The following is a 25,528-nucleotide window of genomic DNA, read 5'->3' as shown; positions in this document are numbered from 1 at the left end:
TAAAAACCTCCCTGCGAACATTCTGTGGTGTTCTCTTACTGCACCCCACAATGCATGTCTTGTTTTCAGCGTTTTTTTAAATTCTAATTTTTTTTATCGAGGTACAATTGCTATATACTCAAAAATTACATTTGTACCTCAATATTATAACCCTAATTATGACAGCATAATTATACATTGTAGCATGATTATAATCACATTATATAATATATATATAATTTAAGTATAATTGTTATATATCATATGTATGGCATTACAGTGTCACAAATATGATTATTATGTAACATTATACGTTAAAATGTAATTATAAGTGTTATATACTGTCACACATGTTTTAAAATTTTTTTTTAATTTTTATTTATTTATGATAGTCACAGAGAGAGAAAGAGAGGCAGAGACATAGGCAGAGGGAGAAGCAGGCTCCATGCACCGGGAGCCCGACGTGGGATTCGATCCCAGGTCTCCAGGATCGCGCCCCGGGCCAAAGGCAGGTGCCAAACCGCTGCGCCACCCAGGGATCCCTGTCACACATGTTTTAAAGAGTATGATTGTTATATAATATATATGACATTATACTGTTGCCATTGTAACTTACACATTAAAAAGTTACAATGTAATTGAAATTACATGATATCTATCATGTCATGTCGTAATTGCTATGTCATGGGACATTATACATGTTATATTGTTTCATCGTCACAATTGTTATAGGTGTCACGACGTTATCCTGTTATAATAATCATACAATGTGACTAACGTGTCACAACATTGTAGTGTTGTATAATCATATATCATAATTATAATATAATTGTATAATTAACTGTATTATTATAACACTGCAGTGTAACGTTACACTGTTACAGTTATACAATGTGACGTTATATGTGTCATGACGTTATCCTGTTATAATCATCATACAATGTGACGTTATATGTGTCACGTTATCCTGTTACGATTATCATTGTGACATTATGTGTCTCGCGATGTTATCATGTTATAATTCTTACATAATCGACCTTATATATGTTGTCACATTACAATGTGATAATCACTATCGCCACCTAATGTGACATTCCGTTAGTGTTGGGGGGACAAGGAAACGATTCGCCAGTGGCACGAATCCCAAAATCGTCATCATACTAATTGCTAATTGCACTTAACGTGCATCATCGTCAGACCACGTGCATCATCATCAAACCACGTGCATCTTATGCTCCTGCTGCTTAGCTGTGCGGTGTTATCATTTTTATTTTTATTTTTGGTAGAAAGACACAAGTTGGGCGTGGATCCAGGCGTCTGAAGCAATGACATCTTCTCCTTTGCAACTGCCGGGGGCCAACCCCCTAGCTCGGTGTGCCGCGCCTGGGTGACTGCTGGTGGCCCAGGAGGCGCCGCGTTCCCATCTGTGTTTCGCGCTCTCTGCTCCTTAAGGAGAAAGGAGTCCCCGAGTGTGATTGGGGTGCGAGCTTGCGTTTGTGTGGGCAGCTGTAACTGTGTGCGGAGGAAACGCCCTGCCTGTGAGGACCCAGACGCCTGGTCCAGGATGTGTGCGGGCTGGATGCTCTCGACACCCCGAGGGATTGGGTGGCCCAGCCGTGCGGCCCTGGGGGTAGTTTCCAGCATGTGTTTATGCATAGCAGCGCCCCATCCTAGGTCTTCCAGGGAGTTCTCAGCCATCCGTTAGCCAGCCTGGCTCCTGGGTGGGTGGGGTCTCTGCTTGTGCCCTGGGGGCAGGGACTACCCTCCCTGGGATTTCCCCTGGGGGCAGGAGGGAGAAAGTGGATCCGAGGTTCTCTGGGGGAGCAGGTGGTCTCTGAGGACGGGCATGGAGACGGGGCTGCCCAGGTGCTGCAGGATGAGCCTGTGCAGAGAGGAAGCAGGTGAAGCCAGCACGCGGGGGGTGGCGGGTGTGGATGGCCGTGCTGGTGAGGCGGCTGCATGTTAAAATTCGACAACCCCTTGGGCTTCAAACCCTCTGCTTTCCCATGTGAAGAAACTCGATCCTCGCTTTCCCCCTGGTGTAGACACAAGCTGGCCAGTTACTGATCGTTGCCAACACTGCTTTGCTGGAACAGAGAAGAGGGGCGGACTCTCTTGAAAATTGTAAATCAGTGCAACGGACTCATGAAGAAGTGGATAGCTTTCTTAAAAAAATGAGTTTCACTTTGGGGGAAAGGGATGAAAGTGTCATCATTTAAGTTAAAAACATCTCGATAAATATTTATAGTTGGTTTACATGTACGACTGAGAGAGACAGAGACGTAGATTCATTTAAGGAATTGGCTCAAAGATCAGCGCGGCGGCCAAGGCCAAGATCTGCAGGGTCGACCAGCAGGCTCAAGATGCAAGGAAGAGTCTGTGTTGCCATCTTGACCCTAAACACGGATAATTCAGGTAGGATTTCCAAGCTATAGTGATGAGGCCACATTCTTTCTTCTTTGGAGGAGACCTCCATGTTTCCTCTTAAAACCTTCAACTGATTAGACGAGACCCACCCAAGTGACAGAATGGGAGCTGCTTTACCCCGAATCTCCTGATGTCAGCATTAATCCCATCTGAGAAAATACCTTCGCAGCGACGATTAGACTGGTGTCTGAGCAAGCCCCTGGGCAGCATATGCAGGAGGCTCTTCCGGCTACGCCACGGCTTGTCTGAGAGTGCCCGGCCTCCCTCGGCCACGGGCTCCTCTGTGTAAACCTGAAGAGTGAGTGTCCGTGCATCGTGTGACCATTTGTAAGGACGTTTTCACAGCCCGTGATGTCACTCGTTGGAAACCCAGGGCTCTCAATAAATTCCCCGAAGTGTTCACGCGTTTCTGCACTGCCCTGGGATTGCGTTACACGCCCCTGATGTGCCCGCCCTGTTAAATCAGCGACCGCGTCGCACGTTTGCACGAGGCTGCAAATTGGCACGTGGGCGCCAACGTCCCCAGGGCTGTTTCTGGAGCGTCCCTTTGTGCACACGCAGAGGCCCTTCCTTGCTCACGGGATTTCCTGAGCCCCTGCTCTGCGGTCCGTATTCCCACAGTCCTCGGGAATATGAAAGGTGGAAGGCCAGGGATGGGCGCCACATGACACGTGTCCGTCCCGCTAATGGAAAACGTGGTCTGGAGGTGACAGGTGACTCGACTTGCCTCAGAACAGGTGCCGTTCATCCTTGGTCCCAAAGAGGCTGATCGGGGTCGGACCCGGGGAGCATCTGGGCTCACGGTCGCAGGTGGACTTTCCGTCATCGTGTTGGTTGTGCCATGTATGCATTAATGTCCCACAAGGGAGATCTCACACCTTATTCACATGATGTGAGTGTGACACCCTCGGTTGTGTTGCCTTCTGCACGCCTCTTTATCGAGCTGAAAATGTGCGTTTCAAACACCATGAGCGACATGCAAATTCAGACACCTGAATTTTTTTTTTTCATTTCAGTAAGAAAACTCGATAAATTGCGTTTTTCGGCAGCTCGAGATACTCTCTCAGAAATCCCATGGTCCTGGGCACAACTTCTAGGATGGTTGAGGGAGTTTGGGAAACCCACTCCTCGTGAAACAATGAAAAATAACAGAAAAGGTCCGCGGGTTTCTAGGACGGGAGGGTGTTGATTGTCCTACAAGAGGTTGATGGGCAGTATAGGGCAGCTTGGCGGAGAAGGAGCCCTGTGTGCGGGCGTGGGAGTCGTTAAATAACCCGTGAAACCACATAGAAACTATATCGACGGACATGGTGTAGACAGGAGTGTGCTCCGATCTGACTTAAAGCAGAACTTCAGAGAGATTCACGAATCCTACCAAAGTAACCCTTTAACTGCTGTTAGTATATATGTTTATTAACCTTTTCAGAACTTACCCTGTCCGGAAGCCCAGACCCCCTTTCGTTGGTCTCCTCACACCTCCACCATTTACCAAGTGTTCGTAAATTGTAAATAAACCCAAGTCTAATGCTGTTTTTGCACTTTTTAAAAGCTATTTTCTATGAAAACCCGCATACGTGTATTTAAAATTGGCATGACTTCCCCCTGTAGAGCTGGCTGTCGTATTTAATTTGCATCCCTCCGTTGCAGAGCACAAAAGTACACCAGAAAAGTGTTTCTGCTTCGACAGGAGGCGAGACTATTACCGTCGATGACTTTGGTTTCAAGTCGACCTCCTGCTTATGCGTGAAGCGATGACACCGATAACGTTCTTTATTTACTGAAAATAGGGATCTGTGTTTAATTACGGGTCTCGATTCTGCTCTGTGACAACGCTTATTACAAAAGCGAGTCCCTAAAGACTGGCCTTGAGATCGGAGCCACGCGGCCGCGTCCTGAATGAGTCCGCTCGTCGTCAGGCGGCGAGGGGCGCCGTGTGGTTCTGGTTGCGTCCGCGAATTACCCGTGAGCGTTCAATACCTTCGTTGTCTATGGCGCCCAGTGCCTTTCTGGGCTATAGGGTTTCATTGAGGACCAGCGTCAGCGGGGGCATCGCGTCCTCCTGTTAATTGGACCTGAGGTGGGAGTTTCATTTCCCCATAAACCCGCCGGGGACGGGGTGGGGGTGGAGGATGGGGGTGGGAACCTCCTGGAAATAGCTGGTCGTTACCTACTTTCTTCCTGCCTCCTGTAGAGAAACACAGACGCACGTACTGGACCCCCCACCCCGTCCCCGCTGTGTGTTCCTAACGTTCTGGGTGCTCCCCTCTCCCTGCTACCCTGTAACACCATCATCACAGAACGCCTCTGTTTGTCCCCGACAAACGTGCATATTGATGTTCCCCACCGTTTATAAGGGCCGCATCCCAAGCAATGGTGCCAGTGGAGACCCCGACGCTCGCGTGCACATGGCGCGCAGGTGGCCGGAAGCCAAGATGAAAGTCGGCATCGATTTCCATGCACTTCATCACCCCCTGCTTCCTGGACCCGCATCTTCTCCCCTATGGGAAGCACATAGGACACACATTTCCAAAAAAAAAAAAAAAAAAAACAAGTCCCTTGGCCATAATTGAGGGTTTGCAGCTCGTCTTGTGCCGGGGACAGAATTTGCACAGTCTCCACCAGCCTGTATTGTTCTTATAATCCGTCCCTACAAAAAAAGGGCACGTTTGGGATCATTTTGGCAATCGCTCGTTGGCACGTTGGCCCGGTTGGCACCCTTTGCTGACCTGCCGTCCTTGCACCGGTCGCTGAATTTGCCCGAACCCATAGAAGGTGCGCCCGCGAGGATGAGCTCTAACGCACGGTGCGCTATGCACCTGGGTGGTGATGACGTGTGGATGCAGCAGGTGTGCCTAGCACAGCCTCTGCTGGGGATGCTGATAACGGGCGTGGGGTGGGGGGGCGCGTGCATGTCCATCTGCGGACACGGAGGGGCCACGGGAAATCTGCACCTGCCTCTGAGTGTCGCGTCAACTGAAAACTCCAAAAATATACATCCTGGTTAAAAATATGAGCATCGTGTCCCTTGCACGTCATGAGGCCACAAGGATGGTAACGTTGACCTCACTCCAATTCCCACTTCTGTATATTTACTGTGAAACTTTACTGAGCGTGTCTGTTTTCGAAAAAATGAACATAGAAACAAATGTCACATGCGGACAGGTCGTATTTATGCCAAGCTTTTGGAGCTGGGCTCTCAGCTCTGTTTTTGCCTTCACATTAAAGGCAGGTCGGGGGCGGGGGGGGATCACCCAATGCTTACGATCACTGGGATGCTGGACTTTCTGTTCTGTTCTGGGGCATCAGGTCAGCGGCCTGGGTGACATCCCGGGTGATGGAGCCTCAAGGTTGTTGTACAAACTGGAAGAACCGTCATGAGCAGAGGGAGTGGAAACCAAACATCAGAATAGCCTAGGGGAAGACAGCAGGTGGGAGACTGTGTCCCCAGACAGGTGAGGGACCCGGGCAGGTGAGGGACCCAGTCAGGTATGGGCCTGGCAGGTGAGTGACACAGGCAGGTTAGGGACCCAGGCAGGTGAAGGACCCAGGCAGGTATGGGCCTGGCAGGCGAGTGACACAGGCAGGTTAGGGACCCGGGCAGGTGAAGGACCCAGTCAGGTATGGGCCTGGCAGGCGAGTGACACAGGCAGGTTAGGGACCCAGGCAAGAGAAGGACCCAGTCAGGTATGGGCCTGGCAGGCGAGTGACACAGGCAGGTTAGGGACCCAGACAGGTGAAGGACCCAGGCAGGTATGGGCCTGGCAGGCGAGTGACACAGGCAGGTTAGGGACCCAGGCAAGAGAAGGACCCAGTCAGGTATGGGCCTGGCAGGTGAGTGACACAGGCAGGTTAGGGACCCAGACAGGTGAAGGACTCAGTCAGGTATGGGCCTGGCAGGTGAATGACACAGGCAGGTGATGGACCCGAGCAGGTGAAGAACCTGGACAGGTAGGGACCAGGGCAGGTGAAGGACCTGGTCAGGTAGGGATCCGGGCAGGTGAGGGAGCCTGCAGGTGAGAAATGCATCGACGTCTTACCCATGTCCTGCTTTCCTTCCCCAGCCGCTGCTACTCCCCGCACGCCGCCTACGCCCAGAGCAAGCTGGCCCTGGTCCTGTTCACCTACCACCTGCAGAGGCTGCTGGCCGCCCAGGGGAGCCCCGTGACGGCCAACGTGGTCGACCCCGGGGTGGTCAACACGGACCTCTACAGACACGTCTTCTGGGGCACGCGTCTCATCAAGAAGCTCTTCGGATGGTGGTTTTTCAAGGTAGGCCTCCCGCGCTTACTTGGCTGTGCCCGCCTCAGGTCCACGGCCCCACAGGTGGCCACCCCCAGGCCACGTACCAGCCGTGGTTGGGTGCACACTCAGAAGCGTGAGCATCCCCGTGTCCCAGGTCGCCAACACCAAAGCCTCACGGTACAGCCTCCCCGTGTGTGTGTGTGGGGGGGGGTGTGGATTCAAGCACATATTAGTATTTTCTGAAAGCACATGCGATTTTGGCTCTGCTTTCCCCCGGGCGGAGGTATCTGGACGTGCTTTGCACACCTGCATGTGTCTCTAAGGAGCCTCGCCTGCTGCATCCCTGAGCATCCCTCCCTGGAGGATGCAGGCTGCCTCCGTTATACAAACACAAAGTTGCACAGAAGGTCCCTTGCAGGACTCACATGGTCCTCCCCGATGTGCCCCGGGTCCCACGGAGGGTGATGGGAGACCTTTGCCCAAAGATGGGACAGTCCCCGTGTGGGGGAAGCACGTGAGCTTCTGACACGTGGGGCTGAAGCCAGCAAGTCTCATCCTGCAGAGATCCAGATGGTGCATGAGATGCACCTGCCGCCACGCACACAGCTCGAATTCTGCGCGGCGTGGAATTGTGCACAGCATTTCAAGCCACCCCAAATCCCACCTGTAGGAGCTCCCTGGTGCTGCTTCCTTGTCAGCGGGACTGTCATCCTTCCCAATCCGTGTCTCCGCTCTCCCATCAAGCAATGGAGGTTCTGTGATTATTGGCAGGCACGTCCGCGTCGGTCTGCAGCTTCCTTCATTGCTCCAGTTTAGATTCTTGCTCCTTTTTCCCCCATGGGGCGTCTCGTGTGACAATGACAAAGAAAGGAAGCATGCAGCTGTGGGATCCTGGGATCCGGGCACCGCTTCCAGCTCCCAGGGTCCTGGTGAGCGCATGGTATTCATTTCTTCCACGGCGGGGTGGTGTCAATGAGAAAGGAGAAAGGATGAGGTCCAGCGCCATGGAGGGCAGGATGCGAGGCTTCGGGGACAGTGACCACAGTGAATTCACCACCTTGGGGCTCTTCGCGCACCCCCGTGTTGGGGCCACATGGGAACCCAGATCCTAGTCAATGGAAGTCATCCTGTGACTTCCGGCAGGGGGTGTTGGGGGGGAATGCTGGCATCTGGCCTCAGCCGGCTGTCAATCACCCAGCTCCCCTCTGCAGTTCCACTTAAAATCCAAATCCCCTTTTATGGATATGACTTTCTTGAGTGAATTCTTTGAACATGTCCTTAGCCATTTTGTTTTCCCCATGGCGGGGGTGGGAGGGTGGGGGGGGCTGCTGGCTCAGAAAAAAAAAGAAAACAGAAAGAAAGAAACAAAAACCCTTTCTATCTAATGAGGGATATTTAAGCATGCGTCTCCTGTGGCACATCTCCCCGCCCCCCAATTTCTCGTCATTTATGGTCTTCGACGGGGTAATTTAAGCCAAAATCGAGTCAAAGGCGTTGAAATTGGTTGTCCGTTCTCTCAAGAGGTCGAGTTTCGCTTTGTGGCGTTGTGAAGACTTCCTACTTTCAGGGCTGTTGTCATGTGTGGAAAATCCCCCTGCAGCAGGTGTTTGCAGGGAGTGATGCTGGACCCTGTGTGTGCAGAAGCCCAGCCTTCCTTCTCTGCTGATCCCACTGATCCCAGAGGGGAAAGGCTCTCCTTTTCTAAATACCTGGATGCGCCTGTCTGTTCTGAATTCACCTGTCTGCTCTGGCCATGCCCTCCCCCATGGCTCTGTGTTCTGAGCTTCCTTCTCTCTTTGGCCTAATGATTTTTTTCTTTCTTTTTTTTTTTTTAAGATTTTATTTATTTAATCATGAGAGACACAGAGAGAGAGAGAGAGGTAGAGGCACAGGCAGAGGGAGAAGCAGGCCCCATGCAGGAAGCCCGACGCGGGACTCAATCCTGGGTCCCCAGGATCACGCCCTGGGCCGAAGGCGGCGCTAAACCACTGAGCCACCCGGGCTGCCTCTAATGATTTTTTCAAGATCAACTTTTAGATGATTTGCAGTTTGAAGAAAACAGAAATGATGATGAGGATGTATCTGCGTATTCACCCAATGTCGCTACATCTGTACATTTAGGCTGTTGCCAGCTTTTTATGATAGAAGAGAACAGAGAGAAATGGGATGCGATAGAATGAAAATGGAAAGAGTAGAATAGGATAGAATAAGGCTGAATAAAGTAGAGTAGGATAGGATAGGATAGGAGAAAATAGGATAGAATAGAATAAGAAAGAATAAGATAGGATAGAACAGAACAGGATAGGATCAAATAAGATAGGATAGAATAAAAAAAAGAATACTTACAATAGAGTAGAATAAACCAGAATAGGATAGAATAACAAACAATAAGATAGGGTAGGACAGAACAGAGTAGGATGGGATAGAATGAGAAAGAATAGAATAGGGTACAGTCGGATAGAATAGAATAGAATAAGGTAGGATAGAATAAGAAACAAAAACAGAATAGAATGCAATAGAATAGGATAGAATAAGAAAGACTAGAATAGAATAAAATGGAATAGGATAGGATAGGACAGAGTAAAATAAAATAAGGTAGGGTAGAGTAAGAAACAGTAACCGAATAGCATGCAGTAGAATAGGTTAGAATAAGATAGCATAGGATAGAATAAGAAAGAGTAGAATAAGGCAGGATAGGATAGAATAAAGGAAGATAGGATCAAATAGGGTAGAATAAGACAGGGTAAGAGACTAGATTAGAGTCGAATAAGACAATAGAGTAGGATAGGAGAGAAAAGGAGAGAGGAAACCAAGAGCAGCAGAATAGGATAGAACAAGACAATTGAATAGGATAGGAGAAGGAGTAGATAGGATAGAACAGAATAGGATAGAATAAGATAGAATAGAATAATATAGGATAGGACAGGATAAGAAAAGAGTAGAATAAGGCAGGATAGGATAGAAGACAAGAGAAGAGGAATAGGGTAGAATAAAACAGGATAAGGTAGGATAGGAGAGAGAAGAGAAGAGGAATAGGATACAAAAAAACCAGGATAGGATAGGAAAGAAGAGAAGAGAAAACAGAAGGGAAGAGAAGAGAAGACAAGAGGAATAGGATAGAATAAAACAGAATAGTATAGGATACAATAGAAGAGAGAGAAGAGAAGAGGAATAAAATAGAATAAAACAAGATAGGATAGGACAGAGAAGAGAAGAGGAATAGGATAGAATAAAATAGGATAGGATAGGATAGGATGGATAGGATAGGATAGATAGGATAGGATAGGATGGATAGGATAGGATAGGATAGGATAGGATGGATAGGATAGGATAGGATAGGATAGGATGAATAGGATAGGATAGGATGGATAGGATAGGATAGGATGGATATGATAGGATAGGATCGGATAGATAGGATAGGATAGGATGGATAGGATAGGATGGATAGGATAGGATAGGATAGGATAGGATGGATAGGATAGGATAGGAAAGAAGAGAGGAAACAAAGAGCAGCAGAATAGGATAGAACAAGACAGAATAGGATAGGAGAAGAAGGAGTAAGATGGGATAGAACAGAATAGGATAGAATAAGATAGAATAAAATAACAGGATAGGATAGGAAAAAAGAGAATAGGATAGGATAGAGGAGAAGAGAGAGAAGTAGGATAGAATAAAACAGGATAGGAGAGAAAGAAGAGAAGAGAAGAGAAGAGAAGAGAAGAGAAGAGAAGAGAAGAGAAGAGAGAAGAGAAGAGAAATAGGACACAATAAAACAGGATACAATAGGATAAAGTAAGAAAGAATAAAATAGAAGAGAATAAGAAATAATCAGGTAGGATAGACTAGACTAGAGTAGAGAGGAAGAGGACAAAATAAGACGGAACAAAGTAGAGTAGGCCGGGCTGGCTGGGCTGGGCTGGGCTAGAGTTAAGGGCAGAGGAGGGGAGACCCAGAACCGAAGTTAACTGGCAGCCATTTCTAACTAATCTGGGGTGGGGTGGGCGTTGAGACCTCACACGGTGATCATCTTTGTCAGAGAATAAGTCGTCTTTCCGCTCAGTTGTGTCTTTCTCCAAGCTTGCGACTTTGTGGTTTATAATGAAAACACATGTTTGCTCTTTGCCCCGGTTCTGGCCCAGAGCTCCAGAAACCCTTGGAATTTCCGGCGGGTGCAGAGAGCCCGGAGGTCTCTTTTGTCACGTGAATAGGCTGACTTTCAGAAATCCCCTAAGGAGGGGGCCGGTTGCCAGGGGAACCAGCCACGTGATTGGAAGCCTCTGGGCACTTTGCGCCTCACCCCTGACCTCCCGGGAGAGGAGGCGGGGACTGCAGGTTGAATCAGTCCCCGGCGACCAATGATTTAATCCTACGATAAAGCCTCCCTTTGTAGAAAGTGAAAAGGTCGGGGTGCGGAGAGCTTCCGGGTTGGTGGGCAGTGCAGGTTTGGGCCGACAGGTGCACCTGGCAAAGCCATGGAAGCAGCTCCACGCCCGTCCCCACACCTGGCCCCAGGCATCCCTTCACCTTGGCTGTCCCTGAGTTAGAGCCTGTGATAAAAAAAAAAAACCCGTGATCTAGCCTGTGACCTGTTTCCTGGACCCCGTGAGTCACCCTAGGAGATCAGTGAGACCCCAGGAGGATGTCCTGGGAACCTCCACTCTGTACCTGGGTGAGTCAGAAGCACAGGTGACAACCTGGATTGGTGATGACGTAGGGGGTGACGGGCAGGCTTGTAGGGCTGAGCCCCCTACCCTGTGGGATCTGACGCCATGGCCAGGTAGATAGGTCAGAACTGGGTTGACGTGGGGCGCAGCCCCGCATCTTGGAATTGTGACCAGAACCCCAATGCTTCTCAAGGGGTGTTTCATTAATTCTCCGTAAATGCCTGTACCTTTCCTGTTGGCATTTGTTGCTAATTGTTTTATGAAGCTGCGATGTTTGATTCTGCTGTGAATAGGTTTTATTCAAAACACTGCCAACCGTGAATACAACAAAATACATTCAATGGTCAGAAGTCACATTGTCACACCACCTGAGGTGCCCAAGCTTTCCCCCCAAAATGCACCTGCAGGAACTAACCCCCACGTCCGTAGCATCCACTGTTTTCTTGTTTCTCCTCATGAGTGTCTCGCACATGTGTGTCTCTGAAATTTGACTTTGCGTTCTTGGACCCCAAGGTAAGTAGAATATCTGTGATTTGCTTTCTTTGCTCAGTAGATTAGTTTCCTGGGCGGCACGTGTAACAAATGACCGGAAGCCAAGGGGCTAAAACCACAGACGTTCATCTTCTCTCATCCCTGGAGACCAGATGTCTGAGTCCAGGTGGGGCAGGACCAGTGAGGTCCAGAGGCTCCAGGGAGGGTCCCTCCTGCCTTTTCCAGCGTCTGAGGCCCCAGGCATCCTCAGACTGGTGACCTCATCCCTTCCATCTCCACCTCTGTCCTCACGTGGCTCCTCCTCTGTGTCTGTGTCTCCTCTTCTGTCTCTTACAAGGACCCCTGTCATTGCATGTAGAGCTCATCCTCATCCAGGACGAGCTCATCTCAGGTCCTTCACTTACTTATACCTGCAAAGACACTATTTCCAAGTCACTGTCGATTCACAGATGCCCGGATTTGGATGCAGGCCTATCCTCTGGAGCCCAACCAGGGCAGTGGGAGCTTTATCAGAAAGCCCCTAGAGCCAGCTCTCTCCCATCAGCTGGTAGAAAAACCAGAAACTGGTGGCCAACATCCTTTGTGTCCTATTGATTCAGAAATGTCAAAACTTATGACATTTTCAGATTAAACAGCAGCAGAAGAAAGAAAAGACATTAGAATGATTTCTCATAAAATAATAAAACATTGTGGGTGGAGGAGAAAAGACCTATCTCTCCATCGTATCTATCTACCATCTATCGTCTATGTATGTATCCATGTATCCATCAATCCATGTGTCTATCATACTTATCTATCTATCCATCCAATCACTTAACCATCCATCTACCTATACCTCTTATCTATCTATCCATCCATCCATCCATCCATCCATCCATATCCATCCATCCATCATATCCATCCATCCATCCATCATATCCATCCATCCATCCATCCATCATATCTATCCATCCGTCCATCTATCCATTCATCATATCTTCCATCCATCTATCCATCCAACCATTCATCCATCTGTCTATATCTCTTATCTATCTGTCTATCTATTATCTCAGATCCTTCACTTCATCACATCTGCAAAGACCCTATTTCCAAATAAGGTCCCATTCCCATGTACTAGGGGCTAGGACTTCAAGTTGTGTGGGGTTTTTTTTGGGGTAGGGGGGACCAATTTAACCCATAGTTCTCCATACTCAGTGTTTAAAATCAATCCCTATGGACGCCTGGAGAAGTAGATTATTCGATCCTGCCCCGGTGGCACCCATTCACATGTATGTACAACACGGTTTCGACCTGTCCTCCAGATCAGGAACATTTGGGGTGTTTCTAGTTCTTTGGGGTTTCCAGAAATGTTGCCTTGAGGGATCAATCATACATCTCCACATCTGCTTCTATCCCCATTGCTCTAGGGAACATGGCGGGCTCTGGCATGAGAAGGTTGTAGAAGGTTCTCTCGTCCACGTTTTCCAGAGCATTCCATTGGGCTCTCAAGGGCAGTTTTACCAAAACATGCTGCAAGTACTGAGAATGCCTCTGGCCTTACGTCTTTATGGATTCTAATTCTGACGTCCTCTTTTTCATACACTTCTGGTCTATTTAATTAAATTAACTGAATTTCGATTTAATTTTCAAGCCGTATTGAATATTTAATGTGCAAATATCATAACCCTCCTCTTCTTTCTAATATGTGTGCTTCTCTTGAAGATGTTCTTAGCTACTTGATAGGCAACTAAATAGTAGGTGGTGTAGGCAACTCATATCTTATTTGCCATTTTGATGGTGAATCGTGTAATGATATATATTGTCATTATATATATATCGTCATTTGCATATTGTACTTTTTTTTTTATTATTCATGAGAGACACGGAGAGAGAAAGAGGCAGAGACACAGGCAGAGGGAGAAGCAGGCTCCACGCAGGGAGCCCAACGTGGGACTCAATCCCGGAATTCCAGGATCACACCCCGGGCTGAACGCAGGCGCTAAACCGCTGAGCCACCCAGGGGTCCCACGTACTGTACTTTCTTATGTACTATGCTGTATATCATTCCCATTTTACATTTCCTTTGAATGAAATATGAATGTTGAATTTTACCCAAAACAAAATAGTTTGCTACATACCAAATTATGGTATTTGTGGCCCACGGGCTGGCCACAGGGTTTGTCGATAAAGATTTATTGGCACACGTGCTCATTCATTCACACGTTGCCCGTGTTATAAAGGCCTTGAGATCAGATGGCCCACAAAGCAAGAAATATTTACTGTTCAGCCATTTATAGAAAACATCTGCCGAGTCGGATCTACAGAGATGACTACGTTTTTGTTTGCTTTAACTCCCTTATCTGGATAATGTGGATCCATATCTTACTCTAGAATGGATGGTCCTCAATTTCTAGAATGATTCTTGCTGTAGTGCAGCACTGTTGTCCAGTACACGAGAGGATCCCATTCCCCATCCACTTCTTTGAGGACTTCTGGATTAATGTTTACCCCAACGCTGTAGATCCCATTCTGTGCTATCTTTATCAAGCTGAGATATTAAAGTTTTGATGATTTGTTTAAGAAAAAAAAAAAAAGCCATAGGGGCATCTGGGTGACTCAGTGGTTGAGCATCTGCCTTTGGCTCAGGTCGTGATGCTGGGGTCCAGAATCAAGTCCCGCATCAGGCTCCTCGCAGGGAGCCTGCTTCTCCTTCTGCCTGTGTCTCTGCCTCTCTGTGTGTGTGTCTCTCATGAATAAATAAATAAAATCTTAAAAAAATTAATAAATAAAAATTATAAAAAGCAAAAGAACGAGAGAATCGAGAAGCCCACTTCTCCCCCCCCCCCCCCGTATTTTTCTCTCTTAAAGTTCAGCCCTAATGTAATTATCGTGAGAACTCTGTGCCTTGGAAAAGTGGAAATATTAGCCTTTGCGAACTCTCTGGGTTTGGGAATTTTCAGAAAGATAATTCCAGCTCGGTTTTCAAATTTTTCTCTAATGCATACTGCTTTCTTGGGGACTCCTCCCTCTTTCCACGTCAGTGTTGACAGCTTCGTCCCTTCGATAATGGTCTGTTTCTTCAAGTTTGGGAACTAATGAGGATAGTTCTCAAGCCTTTTCACGGGGTCCGCCTCCCACACCCTCTCTCGGTTCCCTCCGAGCACTGCTCATGAGGTCAGCCAAGACCTGGAGTTCCCTTTAGGGCTTCATCACCTCCCTTCCTTTCCAATTTGCCTTCCTACCAACTCATCGTTTGGTGTCTACTTCCTCAAGCAAAGAGATTTCAAAAGAGTTTCTTTGGCCAGGAAAGCGTCCACACCCGCCTCGTTCTGGCCCCAGCCCTGAGCACCTGGGCCTGCATCCTGCAGCACCTGCCCGCTCGGATTAAAAATGACCTCAGGCCGACCGTTGTGTGCCTGGTGCCGCCGCTGTACAGAAGAGAGAAGAATATGGAAGCTGTAGACCTAAGTCGTAGGAAGAATATTCATTATGATGGAAATGAAGTAAAAATGGGATCAGGAAACAGCACAGAGTCTGTAGCTCAGCATGGGGTTGGGGCCAGTGCATTGGGTCATCATCCCTATCTGCTTGCCTTCCTGCCTCGGGTTCAGTGGGTGCCACATAAAAGCGTGATTCTCAGTGCCGTGTGCGTCGGGACCCCTGTACGGGGCTCACGTCAAACAATAGCAGGCCTCCTTGGAATCACTTTATACACGGGTCTCCAATTAAAAAGGATCAAATGGACAGTGTAGCATGTGCTCGCCTCACAACATATGTGACCAGTGCTGGTTGGTTCTCTTTAATATACATTTGAATCAACCCAGTCGTGGGGTCATTTGATTGCTTTTTGATGGATGTGTCAGGAGGATGGTGCGTTTAATTGATCTAGTCAAGGACACACGTCCGGCCATCCTTCTTCCCACCTCTGCATCGTCAGCTCCTCCCCATCGTTCATCAGCATTCAAGCACACGCTGAATTGACACAACCTTCAGTTGACCTTCTCTCATGCCATAGGCACCTACCACCATTACTCTTCCATCCTGGGGTGTAGGAGATGCCAGATGACCCAGGGGAGCCCAGTGTCATCACACGGGTCCTCATAAGACAGAGGAGGGAGAGTCGGTCGGACAATGACAAGGGACAAGGAGACAGACCCTCACCTGGAGCGTTCAGGGGGAACACAGCCCCTGCCAACCCCCTGAGTTTTACCCAATGACCTTCACTGTAGACTTCTGACTTCATGGAATTTTAATGTGCTAATTCTGTGTTGTATGAAGCCACGAAGCTTATGGTAATTCACTAAGAGTAGCCAACGGATGGGATCCCTGGATGGCTCAGCGGTTTAACGCCTGCCTTCGGCCCAGGGTGTGGTCCTGGGGTCCCGGGATCGAGTCCCATGTCGGGCTCCCTGCAGGGAGCCTGCTTCTCCCTCTGCCTGTGTCTCTACCTCTCTTTCTCTCTGTGTCTCTCATGAATAAATAAATAAAATCTAAAAAAAAAAAAAAAGAGTAGCCAAGGGAAACTCATACTCGCTGTCCTTGGATCCCAGCTATCAAGACTATTCTCTTGTGTCTTTGCCCAAAGTGTTGGCTTCAGCTCCTTTGTCTGTAAAACAGGCGGAAAAAGAGCTACCCCACAGGGGTATCGTGAAGATGACATCAAATCAGGATGCGTGGAGCGGGGAGTCAGTGCATGATGTTCATTTGGACAGATGATGTCTCATGCATCCCTCCAGGTGCAGAGTGATCAAGAATGATCACTGGGGAATCAGGTGGGCACTTCCCATCATTGCTCCCAGGGCTATGGGGACTCCACTAGTTATCACTCGCTTTGACTTTGAGCATTTCATAATTGATGACAGGACGAATATGGTGGCAGTGGTCTCTCCTAGTGTCGGGTGCAGGAGGAGAAGGCTTCCTGGGGATGGAGCCTTTGAAGGTGGATTGAAGGTTAAGCAAGGGTCCATGAGCAATGCTGCAACCATATGTCAGAAAGTAGTTCAAGATGGCGGGTGGTCAAACTGACACCACGTCAACTGTGTCCCCCATCTGAACCTAAGACTTAGAGAGGATCTGAGCTACCCATGTCTCAGTTCTCCAAAGAGCCACATCCCAGGTGTACCAGGAGACAAGTCTATCATCTGTTACAAGCAGTGGCCACCTTAGGATTTCAGGGCAGGCACCAGTTGAGAAATGTCTGTGACGAGGTAACAGGGTCAGACCCATCCAGCCTACAGAGCATCTGATGGACTGCAGGACACGGGGGCATCTGAGGGCTCTGCTTATAGACCATTGCAGGGGTGCAGGTGGTCCTGGCTGCGGTGGAGAGGGAGAGAAATCATTTTGAACACTAGTTCCAGAGATAAAATCAAGACATCTTGGCTGGTTGGTTCTGAGATGTGAATCAGGATAATATGGGGTTTCCGACTCAGGAAAGTGAGGGTAACGTTGGTGCCTGTCAAGATGACGGGGTGATTGGAAACGTCCAAGGAGGGATTTAGGGATGCTCGACCTTGAGTCTCTACTTCCAGGTACCAACTGGGCTGCCGTCAATGCCTGTGGCTCAGAAGACAGCAGAATTGGGTTTTCATTTCAAACATGAAGACACGGAAGGAGAAGAAAAAGGAATCCATAGGCATGGGGGATGGGCCCAGAGGGAGGCCGATTGAGGACCGAGATGCAGAGGGTTGGGGTCTCCGGAAGAACCGAGATCTGGCCACCCCTTCCCTCTCCTTCCCATCCTCTGCGATGCCCCTCGCGTTGGTAATTTGTTAATTCCGGATAATAATATCTCATAAGACTGTTGTGAAAATTGCTAACATAATATATGTGAAAGCATTTCCAAAACTGTAAAGCGCCATGTAATTATGTAATTATAAGGCATTCATGTTTCCCTCCAACCGTACATTGCTCGCAGCTCTGTTTAGCACGCTTTAAATTCCATCCTGTATTTATTCTACTTACTGGGCTTCTTTTTTTTATTATTATTATTTTTTTCACGCGCTTGTGCCCAACCATCGACCCATGGCTCCTGCCTGTTGTCAACTCCAAGGTTGTCGGGGTTGTTTTCAAAATTGCCTTTCTTTGCCCCGAGAGCCGACAAAACACTGGTGAGCATTTAATAAGCATTTGTTGTGCTGAGTCGAATTGAAACGGGGTGCATAGCTTCCAGCTCCAGCCGCGGCTTCACGCAGAGAAAACCTTTAACTATAAATACGCGGAGCCCTCTTCCCTGGTCTCCCCGCGGGCATCTGGTTCCTTACTGATCCCCCTGCCTCTGATAAAAGTAACACGTTCCCCTCTTGGGTTCGGTTTTACATTTTAGACATCTTACAAGTCTTTAAGGATGATATATATGTATTTTTTTTTACAAGCTGTAGATAAGATGGGATATGTTATTTGTGCCGGAGGAAGCATTGTTTAGAGGACCTTCTTATCTATCCAGACACCGGCTGATTTTTTCCCTCCCCAGCGCCCAGGAAACATACTTCATCATCCCGGGAATGAGCTGGAAGACAGCTCATCTCAACTACAACTGCACACGGGCAGATAATCAAATTTTGCCGGGGGGCTCCGATAGATCTGCAGGTGCACCGTTGGATGCTGGTCATCCATCCTTGGTTTTCCTTGAGGCCGGAGAGAGAGAGAGAACAGAGTTGATTTGGGTCATTCTGCATGTCTCTCTTAATTAGGTACTTTGTAATTTGCCTCCGTCATGCTCGTCATCATGGACCTGAATGCCCAGACATTTTGAACACAGCCGAGTACCGGATCCCAGGTACTTTCCTAGAGGAGACAATCCTTACAGATGAATTAAACAAAACGAGACAAAACCAAACGATTCCATGCTCAGCTTAGAAAACTCTAGAAGGGGAGTGTGGTTATAGAAACAGGCACAGAACGTCCATTTCCGTGTTGGAGGAGAGCAGCTTTGAATGCCGTCGGCTGTGTTCCTGTTGATATTCCGTGACAGACTAAGCTAGAGATTCTCCTTCGTTGACCCGCTCTGGTTGGCAATCATTAGCGCGTTGCAGTTTCGTGACCCCAGAGCTCTCAGCAGATCAGGGGCTCCGCTGAGCTTCTCTAGGACATGAGGTTCCATCACCGAATGACCCAAGCAGTGATCCCGGGGAAGAAGAACGGATGAATAACTCTCTTTGCTGGAGACGAGCATCCCCACGCTTGAGCTTATTAGTCATGAAATATCATCTACGTGTTCACCGTGCAGGGACGGACTGTAGGGGTCACAGGAGAGGAAGCCTTTTGATCTTGCCTTTTTGCCAACGTGAAGCGTTGAGTTAGCAACAGCGAATCACCGTGCCCAAGATCTTCAAGAGCGGCAGGGCTGGACCTGTTAGCAGTCAACCCAGCTAGTTTTCCTTGTCAGTGTGTGTGTGTGTGTGTGTGTGTGTGTGTGGTGACTCCCTGGGACATCCAGCCTGTGACCCGGTGCCCAGCCAATGGTGGATCATGGTGCCATGAGCCACAGGTGCCACAGGTGCAAGACGTCAGGTAGTAAGAACACAAAACAGAGACAAAGAGGAAAAGTGAGGGAAGAGAGGAAGCACAGGAAAAGCGAGTGTGCAGCTCAGGTGTCTCTCATGCTCCCACTGAAGCTGGTCTCACCTCCACTACTACTGTGGTGTGCAGGTTCTAGCTCAAAGAGATTCAGGGAAAAACGGGTGGTTGTTTCCTCCTTGTGGTTTTTGCATGACCTGGAATGTGGCCTCATTCAAAAATAGAGCTTGCTGTCGGCTCATGGACTCATCAGCTTGGGCGGGGTGAACAGAATCCCACAGACGGGGGAGGTTTGAACAACAGGTACTTGTTCCTCATAGTCTGGAGGCTGGAAATCTGAGATGCAGGCGTGGCCAACGTTGGTTTCTCCTGCGACGTCTCTGCTGGACGTGCATGGCCATGTCCCTGTGTCCTCACATGATGGACAGACGGAGAGCTCTGGGGTGTCCTCTCCTTATTAGGGCACCAATCCCATCCTGGGGACAGGCGCTGCTGCTGACATGACCTCATGTAACCCTAATTACTGCCCAGAGGCTCCACCTGGTAATACCATCCATTCAGGGTTAGGGCTTCCACATATGAACTGAGGGGTGGGGGCGGGTGCACACTCGGTGAGAACAGGACGCGTGCATTCACTGGAGATGTATGTTAGAAGTATCTCCTGCTGAATCAGAGCCTGTCCCTCCCATGACTCAATGCGGCCCATGAGTAGAGGCATAAGCACCTGTTTCCTGGAAAAGCCAAGTGCACACAGCTCCTTCCGGGGACGGGCACAGAGCCACCTCGGCCAGCTGTCACTGTAGCCCGCAGTTGGGGAGGAGGAACCACATGGACGTCGTATGAGTCTGCCTGGGGCTTCCGAGGCAGACGAGGTGGCTTCAACATTAGACATTCATCGTCTCTCTGTCTTGGGAGCTGGGAGTCTGAGATCCAGACCGGGCTGAGGCTGGTTCCCCCTGAGGCCTCCTGACGTGGAGACCCTGTGTTCTCCCCGTGTCGTCATGTGGTCGTCCCTCTGGGTGTGTCTGTGTCCTCATCTCTTCTTATAGGAACACAAGCCCTATGGGATCAGGATGCACACTAACAACCTCATGGTACCTTAATGCCTTCTTTAAAGACCCGACCTCCAAATACAGCCCCATCTGAGGTCCTGGAGGTGAGGGCTTCAACATATGTATTTGGGGTCGGGAGGGAGCACAGTCCAGGTCATTTCAGGCTTTCTGGTGGATGTTCAGCCTTCCTGCTTCGCCGAGACAGAAGCAGGAGCTGTGCCCCATGGACACTCTCCCTTCTGGTTAAGCAGGTGTGGTGGCTCTCTCTCTGCACGAGATGTTTCCTGCTGCAATAGCTCATTTGGGCTCACAAGTCTTCCCAAACCCACTGTCCCATCTGCATTTCCCAGCCCCTTTCTGAGTGTTTTCTAGGAGAAACCAGCACACGCTGTGGGCAACCATGTTGGCTAGGGAGGTGGCGGCCCTGGGTTCGAATCCCGGCGTCTCCACCCACCAGCTGTGTGCCGTGGGGAAGGCACTAGTCTTCTCTGGGCTCTGGGTCCTCACCTGTGAAATGGGTGTTAGTCCTTGGCACAATGCTCAGCACACAGTATGGCCACCCCTGTCGTGTTTACTGTTTACCGTTCGCAGTTGGGTTTATATGGGTCACTTGTGAGGTGCCATTTGTTTCCCCTGATACTCGTGTGGAAAAGTATTGCTACAATATCCGTTTTCCCGGAGAGGATACAGGCTTAAGAGGGATGGTGGTTCGGTGAAGGTCTCGCAGTTAACAGGTGGAGGCAGAATTTGAACCCAGGTCCTAAGATTCTTGGGTGTTTCCTCCTCCTCCAGATGATGCAGGTGCAGATCAGTTCCCAAAGGTTAAAGTCCTGTGTGTGAGAGCTTGTGGGTGAGCACGTGTGTGCATGTGGGCTACTGTACATGCATGTGGGTGAATATGCATGTGGGTGCATGTGAACATGTGTGTGTGTGCATGTGGGTGAACAGTGTGCATGTGTGTGGGTGAACATGTATGTGTGCATGTGTGTGGGGTATGTGAGCATGTATGGGTGTCTATGGGTGAGCGTGTGGGTGCATGTGAGCATTGCATGTGCAAATGTGTGTGACTATGTTTGAGCGCTTGTGGGTGAGCACGTGTGTGCATGTGGGCTCATGTGTATGTATATGGATAATATGTGTGTGCATGTGACTGTGCATGTGGGTGCATATATGTGTGGGTGAGTACACATGTGTGCATATGGGTGAGCATGTATGTGTGCACGGGAGCATGTGAGTGTACATGAGCACATATGGGTGTCTATGGGTGAGTGTGTGGGTGCATGTGAGCATGTGTGTGCACACGTCTCTACACACATATGTACATCTCAACATTTATCATGACACCCTCCTTTTTACACAGGCTCGACCTATAATGGCTCTGATGGGTGATGATTAGCATGTGATATGAGATGTAACGAGAAATAAATGAATAAAACCATCTATTTCATGAGCTGTCAAAACATTTAGGAATTAAAGAATACAAATGAAATCTCATTTCCGTCTTCATTATAAGCCCAAGGCTTTGAAATGTTCTACAAATGATCATCGGTTGCTTTTTTAAACCTCGCATCTATCATGTACTTAAGCACATGATAGTTGTTGGTAAGTGGATGTGATTAATTCTCCGCAAGATGCCTTATAGCCAAAAAACAACTCTTTTTTTCTGCCCCTTTGTATGTTAGCAGAGCTGGCTGCCCAGGGCCAGCTACGGTGATTGTGTGTATGTGTGCAGGTGAGTGTGTGTGTAAATGTATGTGTGGCTATGTGAATGTATGTGTATATGCATAAGTGCGTGTGCGTGTGCATAAGCATGTGTGTGTCCACGTGAGCATATGCATGCACATGAGTGTGTGTACATGTGAATATGTGTGCGTATGTATGTGTATATGTGAATGTATGTGTGTAGACACGGGTATATGTGTGTGCATGTGAGTACATGTGTCCACATGAGCATATGCGCACACACGAGTGTGTGTGCATGTGAATATGTGTGCATATGTGTGTATGTGAATGTATGTATGTAGACACGGGTACATGTGTGCGCATGTGAGTACATGTGTGTCCACGTGAGCATATGCATGCACATGAATATGTGTGTGCATGTGAATATCTGTGCATGAGTCTGTATGTGTATATGAATACATGTGTGTAGACATGAGTATATGTGTGTGCATGTGAGTATGTGTGTGTCCACGTGAGCATATGCATGCACGTGAGTATGTGTGTGCATGTGAATATGTGTGTGCATGAGTATGTATGTGTGTATGTGAATGTATGTATGTAGACATGCGTATATGTGTGCGTGTGAGTGTGTGTCCACGTGAGCATATGCGTGCACATGAGTGTGTGTGCATGTGAATATCTATGTGCATGAGTATGTGTGTATATGTGAATGTATGAATGCACATATGGATACATGTGTGTGCATGTGAGTGAGTGTCAAGGGAGCACATTTACATGTGAACACATGTGTGCATGTGAGCTTATGTGTATGCATGTGAATGTGTGTGCCTGTGTGGATGTGTTTGTGTGCATATGAGTATGTGTGCATGGGAAGGTACATGTGAGTTTATGTGTCTGCAAGGGAGTATATGTGTGTGCATGGGAGCACAGATACATGTGAATATATGTGTGCATGTGAGTGTGTGTGTGCATGGGAATGCCAACCCCTCACACAGTTGAAAATCCCAGTATCCCCTCTGACTCCCCGAAGCTGAACTACTGAAGCCCTCGGTTGGCCTGGAAGCCTTACCGATGCCACACGCAGTAGGTGAACCCGTATTTTGTCCGTCGTATGTACTATACGCTGTACTCTCACAACAGAGAAAGAAAACGCAGCTAAAAAAATCCCAAGGAATAGAAAACACATGTATGAAACTGTGTTACATTTATTGAAAAAATCCGCATCTGAGTGGACCCGCGCAGTTCAAACCTGTGTTGTTCGGGGGTCAGCTGTTTAGACTTACAGAGGCACATGGGAAGCTCCAGAGTGGAGGGCGGGTTGAGCAGATCTTCACAAGCTTATTAAACAAAATAAGCTCCTGAAAATGTCTTTATCCTGACAATAAGAAGCGAGGGGGACACCGTTGGTTCTGGATCTGGAACCACAGCGCTGCACGGAGGCGCCTTGGTTCCCACCACTCGCAGCCTCTTGAGCTCCTCCTGGCTCGCCGACACCCCCTGACCACGCCAACACCCACTGACCATGCCGACTCCCACCCCTCACATGTGTCGTCCGCGTTTCCAGCTTCTGCTTGAACTTTGCTTTCCCCCTAAGCAGTGACCGTAGCCCGCGAACATGTCCGTCCCCGTGGGAAGCTCACCATGCTGCATGGACACCGAGAGCCTTTCTGCATGGTGGCCATGAGCCACCCAGTTGCTAACTAGTGTTGCTAAAACACAGAGGCTCTGCATTCATCCGCTTTGAGCCAATAAGACGCATTTTGGGTTCATCAGGAGCTGGAGAACTTGACGATGCACGTCTGGGATTTTAATATGCATCTGCCTGTGGAAATGGACCAACCCATCTTGGAAGTGCAACCTGGCATGTGTCGAACCCGAAGCCAGGAGCTGCAGGGCTCTGACCCCGCTAGGTTGCACTCGCGGCTTTCTGCTTGAGCTTCCCGACCTAGGTGATGAGCGTGCTGTCTCACCCAACAGCACCTGTGGGGGTCCTGAGAATCCCATGTGCTCTGCTCTAAAAGCTGACGTGGCCTGGCCTTCTTCCTTCTCCCCACAGACCCCAGATGAGGGAGCCTGGACGTCGGTCTATGCAGCGGTCACCCCGGACCTGGAGGGACTTGGCGGCCGCTACCTGTACAATGAGAAAGAGACCAAGTCTCTCGCGGTCACGTATGACCTAGATCTTCAAACAGAGCTGTGGGCCAGAAGTTGCCAGATGACCGGCATCACCGACGTGACCCAGGACACCTTCTCGGGGTAGCTGCTGCCTTCTGTCTACCAAGCACAGGTCTGTGACAGACCCCCATGTCTGCATTGTTCATAGTCGTCTGCCTTCATGGCTGTGTCCCCAGAGGTCTCCTGTCTGCCATCCTACCTTTGCAGGAAATCAAGGGCCAAAAGAAACATTGAATGTAATCCCCAAGTAGGTGATTCTGAGCCATAATCGTGTGCCAAATTGCTACAAGTGCCATGAACAATTAAATGCTGCCTAACCCAACTGTGCGGTCTTCCTTGTGTAGCATAAGGCAGGGAGGAGATCTGGGGAGGCATGTTCCAGGTGAGATAGGCGTTTTAGGGGAGCACGGATCATTGGGTCTGTAGGGGGTCCACTGCGTCCTTGTTCTTCCACTCACACAGACCTGGACACCCGCTCTGACTCATGGGCCCCCGAAACTCTACAACCTGAGACTGACCTGGTCCCCGGTGCTTCCTGTAGCCCTCAGAGCTGCTGTCCCCATGAGTCATGTGTTTATAACCAGACGTGTCAAGGATTCTGTACAGCAGGTGGGAGGACAAGGTCCAGGACAATATTTCCTGTATGGTTCCCTAGGACAGGAGGAGAGGGGTCTGAGTGGCACTTCCCATGGGGTTCTGTACGACAGGGAGGAGGAGAGGGGTCTAGACTGCACTCCCCATGGGGTTCTATAGGACAGGGAGGAGGAGAGGGGACTGCACAGCACTCCCCATGGGGTTCTATAGGACAGGGAGGAGGAGAGAGATCTACATACCACTTCCCATGGGGTTCTGTAGGACAGGGAGGAGGAGAGGGGTCTACACAGCACTCCCCATGGGGTTCTGTAAGACAGGGAAGAGGAAAGGGGACTACACAGCACTCCCCATGGGGTTCTGTAGGACAGGGAGGAGGAGAGGGGTCTACACAGCACTCCCCATGGGGTTCTATAGGACAGGGAGGAGGAGAGAGATCTACATACCACTTCCCATGGGGTTCTGTAGGACAGGGAGGAGGAGAGGGGTCTACACCCCACTCCCTGTGGGGTTCTGTAGGACAGAGAGGAGGAGAGGGGACTACACAGCACTCCCCATGGGGTTCTGTAGGACAGGGAGGAGGAGAGGGGTCTACACAGCACTCCCCATGGGGTTCTATAGGACAGGGAGGAGGAGAGAGATCTACATACCACTTCCCATGGGGTTCTGTAGGACAGGGAGGAGGAGAGGGGTCTACACAGCACTCCCCATGGGGTTCTGTAAGAC

The 25,528-nt window shown here is 49.1% G+C and overlaps 1 protein-coding gene across 2 annotated transcripts in view; it reads left to right on the top strand.

The window, feature by feature from the left end:
- Positions 1 to 24,533, top strand: part of DHRSX (dehydrogenase/reductase X-linked) — a 145,205-nt gene extending 120,672 nt beyond the window's left edge. For both annotated transcript variants that reach the window (XM_055337754.1, XM_055337755.1), the window contains 2 exons: positions 6,468 to 6,675; positions 24,093 to 24,533. In XM_055337754.1, coding sequence (XP_055193729.1) covers positions 6,468 to 6,675; positions 24,093 to 24,296 — 412 coding nt within the window. In that variant the 3' untranslated portion in view covers positions 24,297 to 24,533. The remainder of the gene's footprint in view (positions 1 to 6,467; positions 6,676 to 24,092) is intronic.
- The last annotated feature ends 995 nt before the right edge of the window (positions 24,534 to 25,528 follow it).

The sequence above is a fragment of the Nyctereutes procyonoides genome, unplaced genomic scaffold (assembly GCF_905146905.1).
Source record: "Nyctereutes procyonoides isolate TBG_1078 unplaced genomic scaffold, NYPRO_anot_genome, whole genome shotgun sequence".
Classification (NCBI taxonomy): Eukaryota; Metazoa; Chordata; class Mammalia; order Carnivora; family Canidae; genus Nyctereutes; species Nyctereutes procyonoides.
The sequence above is the reverse complement of the archived record's forward strand: the minus strand, read 5'-3'. Positions and strand labels throughout refer to the sequence as shown.